The sequence below is a fragment of the Aedes albopictus genome, chromosome 1 (genome assembly GCF_035046485.1).
Source record: "Aedes albopictus strain Foshan chromosome 1, AalbF5, whole genome shotgun sequence".
NCBI classification, from domain to species: Eukaryota; Metazoa; Arthropoda; class Insecta; order Diptera; family Culicidae; genus Aedes; species Aedes albopictus.
Genome location: NC_085136.1, coordinates 35,378,370 through 35,385,426, shown reverse-complemented (window position 1 = coordinate 35,385,426; position 7,057 = coordinate 35,378,370). Strand labels below are relative to the sequence as shown.

Here is a 7,057-nt window from a genome sequence, read left to right as displayed (position 1 = left end):
ACAAATCAAAAGACGATTGTTTTGACCATCGTTCAATGCAAGGAGACAATCACAATACAAATAAACAGCTGAGATATTAACAAAAGAGAGGGAAACTAAAGAGAGCCTCTCTTCTGCAGATAGGACCTTTAGAAATGTTTGGCCTGATATAACAAGAGCATGCGAGAGCCAGTCTTGCGCAGCTCTCTCTTGCTCGACTCTTCGAAACTACATGCCACCGGCCCACCGGTTCCCCGATTCATGCGAACGATGGATGCTGTTCCCAAACCAACAGTTTTCTCCCTTTTTTGCCTCCGAATGGCAGTGTTCATTCGAATTCATTTCACTTTACTCTGTCGCTCATACGTTCCCTACTCGTCTAGAACCAGCAGCAGCGTTGTCAACGTTTCTTTCCATTTTCCACTTCCCGCCTGCTTCTCACGCGTACACGCACGCTAAGCGCAATCGACTAAAGTCTTTAAAATCATGTTGAAAATTTACAGTTTTATACTTATGACACACATGTGATACAAGAATCACTGTACAATTGCGCTTGAAATGAGTGCCATACTGAAAATTCTCTCAGTTCAAGTCACTCTTGTCAGAATTTTCTTGACACTGCGTACCGTTGTACAGGAATCACACTCGTATCACATGTCTGTCCGGGGTATTAGAATGCTAAAAAATGTATGGTGTATCGTTGTTGGAAATTAAAGGGTTATTTAACAATATCTAAAAAAATGGAATATGGAACATTGATTGCACAGTATTTAAATAAATACTTTGCCAGCTATGCTTACCGATCAGGTTCTCAAATGTGGGTAAATGATTGTTAGCATGCTGCTCGGTATACTCTTTAGAGAAAAAACGATGGATACCAGAGGCACACAGCTAAACGCAAAGAGCTTCTTCAGTGGAAAGTTTACATGTGTGTAGCAAAACCAGAAATGAATGAAAGCTTGGACTGTGGCTTCTCGGTTTGTCGTTCTACGTAGGCTGAGAACAACTTGCGCAGCTAGAATATATTTTGGCACACCCAATGTCGTGCGCGCTTGTTATGCATTACATCCAGCGTGGATGAAGCTGGGGGTGCCGAATGTGCTCTAACTCGTTGGCAACGGTTTCCAAATTTTAAATTCGAGGTCATGATACGAGCTAAAACAATTTATGGAGGTGGAAATTTCAAACATTTGCGGAAAAGAGAGCATGTTGGACATGATTGAAAAAAAAAACAAGTATCGTCGGTGTGTGAAGAACGTTAAAAAATGACTTCCACCGAAAATGGTTTTTTTTAAAGTATGTGAGATACCATACTTCGGAAGTCGCTCAAAGGCGCATCTGAATGCGAATGGCATCATTATTTGCGATGAAAATGCGGAAGATATTTTTCAGAAAATGGGTAACAAACAAGAAGATAACAATCAGCTTATGCTAAAAATCACAATACTAAAACGAAAAAAAAACCGCAAGCATAGTATAAAATAACTCTAATGTGTTTACATTTAGTAAAATAGTAATCTGTAGAACAGGTCAGTCTGCTAGTCACGAGCCGCCTCTGGGTCGGCTCCAGAGGCACGTTCTTCTCCATTTGGGAAATTTGTGCCATCGCCGTGAACACGAGCCTATTCATCATTTACCTGACGGAGAAGGGAAGGACGAAGGATAGGACAGGGGAAAGGACAGGTAAGGGGGGAATAGGGTCGTCATACACACAAAAGCGTACCACAATGCGTTCTGAAAAGGACACTGTAATAACGCATAAGCGTACCACAATGGGTTCATACAGCGCCCTGAGAAGGGCACTTTGATAACACATAAAGCGTAAAGAGAGCCTATAGCTCTTTACCACAGCGGGTCAAGAACAACAGAACGTCCTGAATATGTATTCAGGTTTCTGAAGTCAGTTTCACTTAATAAGTGTTTTCCGAGTACTCGGAAACGCAATTGGACAAAAACTGGACAGTTACATATTAAATGATACGTAGTTCCATAATCGGATTCACAGCTATCACAGGCAAATGAATCCAAACTATTCCAGTATTGTTTGTGCTGAGTGGCAGCCCAGGTGTCATTCTGAAGCTTTACCCAACACTTGGATACCGGAATAGCTGGCTCAGGGCCAATGAAGTTATGTGATGCTCCAGTGCGAGCTAACTTATCAGCCAATTAATTTCCAGCGATGGAAGATTGGCCAGCTACCCATACAAGGTGAACAGCGTTTGCTGAATTCAGCTCCTCGAGTTCGACAAGCGATAACTATCTTCGACCTGAAGTTGGCCGAAGCAAGTGCTTTAATAGTAGCCTGGCTATCTGAACAGAAGTATATTACTTTGCCCATTACGTGCTGCTGAAGTGCTGACTGCACTCCGCACATAAGAGCAAAGATTTCGGCCTGAAAACGGTGCAGTGTCTACCAAGTGAATACGACTGATGCAGCCTTAGCTCACGAGAATAAAAACCAGCACATGCTCGACCTTCGAGAAGGGAGCCATCAGTGTAACATACGATGCCGTCTGAAATACTTCTTTCCACATAACCAGATGTCCACTCTTCCCGGGAAGTGAATTTCGTAGGAAATGTCCTATATGGAAAATTACAAGCAATTGTAAGATCACTTGGAGCAAGGACAATTTTGTCCCAATTCACCAAAAGTGGAAACAACGAGGTGTTGATGTGCGGTTCACAGGAGTTTCCTCTAGTAGAACGAGTACCCGTAACCGGTAAGTGCAAGAAAGTGCTTCTTGTTTGAGATGAATGTGTAGTGGGGCAACGTCAAAGAGAACTTCGAGCGCTGCCGTGGGAGTTGAAGAGAACGCTTCCGACATCGCCATTAAGCACATCCTTTGGAGATGGCCTATTTTTGATTGGACCGTTCTCACTTCTCCCTTTTGCCACCACACAAGCCAATATTGGACGAACAACAGTTGTGTAAATCCATTTGATATACTTGGGTTTAAGACCCCAAGTTGTACCAAAGCTTCGCAGGCATTGCCCGAAGGCCATACAAGCTTTCTTGATTCTGAACTCAATGTGAGGTGTCCAGGAAAGCTTGGAATCAAGAATGACTCCAACGTACTTTACCTGTTCAGTCAAATTGATTTCAGAATCAAAGAGACGTAAAGGTCGAACACCATTACGGTTTCGCTTTTCCGTGAAAAAAACAATAGATGTTTTACTCGGATTAACCGAAAGGCCATATTGGCGACACCAACTAACAATGTTAGGTATTCGTCGGCAACCATAAGTAGGAAAACTGGTATTATTGAGTTGCCTCAATAGCGTATCTGCTACGAGATTCCACAAAAGTGGTGATAAGACTCCCCCTTGGGGGCATCCACAAACACTCAATTTTCTAATCGCCGCTTGACGCAATGTCGAGAAGAAATACCATCGGTTTTTGAGCATTTGATGAATCCTATTAGAGATAAGTGATATTTCAAAAAACGAACATTAGCGTGAATTTTTCCATGCACAAAAATGCACGCTAATTCAAAGGCTATTCAGATTGCATTTGCAAATATTACCCATTTGATTTGGGTAAAACTGCTAAATAATGATAAAATTAACAACCGAGGTAGGAGTGCACATATTTTCCCCCAAGTTTCACATGTACATCTACAAAAGAGACACGTACACATTTGAACGTGATTACCACTATTTGAAATCATTGGAGATATACCATGACTCCGTGCGGCTTCCAATATGGCATCGGAAAGTGTTAGACTTATGTCATTGAATTACAACAAAGACAGTATCCTTTTTAGTACAGTGTATTTTTATATTTCAAACACGCGCACACACACACTATTACACTAACTCTGTAAACCACACGAAGCATAAATAAAACCTCATTCCAAGTTCGTTTGTTAATCGTACCACACGTTCTTTCTCTGTACTGCGTATATCACAACAGAAAGCACGTTGTCACCCAAACAAGATTGCTTTTGAGCGAATGCTTTCTCGATATCGTAAACAACCTTGTGTAAAAGAGTCACAGTGGACTTAGGGGCTGTTCATAAACCACGTAGACCAAAATTTGGCCATTTCAGACCTCCCCCCTCGTAGACTTTTGTCCATACAAAAATTTTGAAATTTGTATGAAGCGTAGACTTTGGCCAGACCCCCCCTCCTCACCCCTAAAGTCTACGTGGTTTATGAACGGCCCCTTACCAGATTGGTAGGCATGTTGGTTCACATGAAGAGGCACGTTGGCCAGATGAACATCACGGTTGTGATGTGAACAAGACTTAACAATTTCTGAGTAAGACCAACTCAGCAACTGCGCAGAAATCTTTCTGGATGTATCAGCCTCATATCCAACGTGAATACTTTCGAATTTACTGAAACAGTAAAATTGAAGGACGAAAAAAAAAACAATTAAAATATATGCAGTTTATTGTCCTTTTAGCTTAAAACGCCTCTGCGGCGTTTTACAATCGAAGTTATAATAAGGTTATAACAAATAAAATGATGAATGATGTCAAGATCAACTTAAGTCCTTACAGCTAGGGAATTCGAGAAAAACAAAAGAAACAAATGATGCCACCACATCTACGTGGGCATAAAAGCTGGTCCCGGCGAGAGCGGGACTTCCAGTTGCTGTTGCTTCAACGAGATCACCTCGTAGTAGGTCTGACCGTTGATGACATCGTAAGTGGCCGGAACGTCGGCCAGCACTTCCACTATCTTGCGCTTCTGGCCACTACCAGCCACCACCGGAGACGATGCCGGACTGATTGGTTCCAGTTTGAGGCCGTGACCATTACTGGTTCCGGGTTGATCCTGCTGTGGTGTAGTTGCCGTTACGGTGGGTATATTGAAGAAAATTTTGCGACCCTTCGGTTGGAAACCCGGCGGAATCAATCCCGGCGAGTTGTGCATCATCGTGCTGGATAGGTCCACCCCGATCGGGAGGATGTTCCGGTTCTCGTAGTAGTACAAGCGGCGGGTGTTGATGATGTCGGCTATTTCCAGCTGTTCTGCGCCCTCGGTTGTGAAAGTCACAATCGCGCCGGGATCGGCCCCGCGGGTCCTGGCAATGTGCGCCAGGAATTCGCGCGGCTTGCTGGTCATATTGAACAGGACAATCAGATCGATTTTCCGAATCGCCAGAACTGGCTCTACCTGAACCGTAACGATCAGAGTGTTGAATTGGCCGCTTTGGAACTGCTGCACGTCCTGGGCATAGTTGCCATCTGGAATATAGCGAGAGAAGAGTAAAAGTAACAATCTTTATCCTCTGAAATACTGAATTTACACTTACCGACGATCAATTTTGGCTTCGATTCAGGAACCTGACGCAGGAGCTGCTGAATGACCACCCCGGCATCGATGTGTTCCACCACGATCAATATGCTGGCATCATTTCTCCTCTGTAATAAGATAAAAAGTTAAAAATAAGGAAGCGATTTGCTAGACACCAGGCCTACACTCCCAAATTACCTGATAGAACTCCTTCAGGAAGTTCTCCAACGTTCGGAACTTGGGATGCGGCGTGTTGTAAACTCCCACCCGAAGCTTGTTCAGAAAGGCCTCGACGCTCAGATCGGCCTGAACAACCACGTCGTTCGCCCGATGGAAATATTCCAGCACCGCCAGGATTCCCTCCCGTTCCAGAATGTGGTACGCCTCCAGCAGCCGTTCGGCCATGTGGAAGCTCAACATCACCTCGTGATGGTCCTTACGTAGAATCCCCGTCAACAGGGCTTCCTCGTACCGGATTCTATCCATCCGGACGTTCTCCATGGCCATTCGATCGAACTCGCACTTTGCAACCAGCTTGGCCGCTAGCAGCTTTTGCAAGCACGGTTGCATTACCTGTTTGAACTCCTCCAGCAGGCCGGTCAGCGATTGCCCAAGCGGTGTCCAGATATTGCTGATTTCTTTCTTATTCATTAGCCAATCTTCTGGCGCCTCGTGAGGATTGCCCCACTGCAGTTCGATGTTGGAAATGAGCCACGACTTGAGCAGATTGGCCTCCACCGTTTTTCCGGAAGTCGTCGAAACGCACAGCACTCGGAAGTTCTTCGTGTACTCCAGCAGCTTCTGGATAATCTTCGTGTGCTGACGCGGTTCCACCTGCGGATCATCTATAACAATCAATTTAACTTTGTCCATGACCGGAATTTCCTGAGAGGCTCGATTGATGTCCATCAGCATCATGGTGGTCGAAGTGAAGAACACCCGCTTGGCCATCCACATCCGGGTACGTTCGTGAGGTTTCATGTGCATTTCCACGACATCCGTCGGCAGGAACTTCATGAACTGTTCGCAGGCGGCCTTCTGTTCGTCAATCATTCCTCGCTTCGGCGCCACGTAAATCACCTTTCCCAGCGGATACCAACGGTAGATGTTGTACATGGTGACCGCCGTGACGAACATCTTTTCCGTCTTGTTCGGGAGGATCACCAACGAGTTGTGATACAAACACTTCTCGGCAATAAGCGGCAGATAGTCGGAACTGGTGAAATCGATCGGAAACAGCCAGTTGGTCCCAGCATGGGGATCGAATCCGGCGTGCGGATTCAGCGGCGCTGCTGGTACCGCAGCAGGCGCCGCTTGTGTTGGCAGATCCGGACTCCGCTGCGGCTCTTGCGAATCCTGCAGACAAGACCCACCAGAACAGTTCGGACTCTGTGAGTCCATGATCACCGATGAGTCCATTATCGTATTCCAGTTTTTGGCACTTCCGATGTCGAGTTTTCTTCTGACCGGCAGCGAAATATTCAAAACAACGTTTGCGGCACTAACAAAAACACACGTGCACTCCGGTGGGTGGAAGATCGGTTTTTGTCCGATCGAGCGCCGGGAGCAGAGCAGGCAGGCAGCAACGTGTTTTCGAACATCGAAAGTGACAGTTCGAAAATTTGAAACGTGGGTGTGCGCTGGCAACACGAAATCCTGATTCTGCTACATGGGACAGGGGAATTTCTTCTATTGGTCGAATAAGCATTACACGCTTGTCGAAATCTATTAAAGAACAGATTTCGGCTCGCTTGCTTCTAAAAAATTTGTAAAAAATGTCAAAAGTGGGCGATGGTTTGCTATCGTTTACTGAGTTAATTATGGACAGACTTAT

The 7,057-nt window shown here is 45.1% G+C and overlaps 1 protein-coding gene across 1 annotated transcript; it reads right to left on the bottom strand.

Annotated features, from left to right (window-relative positions):
• Window positions 1-4,345: 4,345 nt before the first annotated feature.
• On the bottom strand, window positions 4,346-6,826 carry LOC109430090 (Fanconi anemia group M protein). Its single transcript, XM_029855373.2, has 3 exons — window positions 5,422-6,826; window positions 5,243-5,351; window positions 4,346-5,174 (listed from the first exon to the last, which is right to left on the bottom strand). The coding sequence occupies exons 1-3, from the start codon at window positions 6,640-6,642 to the stop codon at window positions 4,531-4,533; spliced, it is 1,974 nt and encodes a 657-aa protein (XP_029711233.2). The 5' UTR covers window positions 6,643-6,826; the 3' UTR covers window positions 4,346-4,530.
• Window positions 6,827-7,057: the final 231 nt, after the last annotated feature.

Coding starts and splice junctions, on each gene's coding strand:
- LOC109430090 (XM_029855373.2), bottom strand. CDS start 6,642: ATGGACTCATCGGTGATCATGGACTCACAGAGTCCGAACTGTTCTGGT. Junction 5,352..5,421: donor TCCTGAAGGAGTTCTATCAG/GTAATTTGGGAG, acceptor ATCTTATTACAG/AGGAGAAATGATGCCAGCAT. Junction 5,175..5,242: donor GAAGCCAAAATTGATCGTCG/GTAAGTGTAAAT, acceptor GCTATATTCCAG/ATGGCAACTATGCCCAGGAC.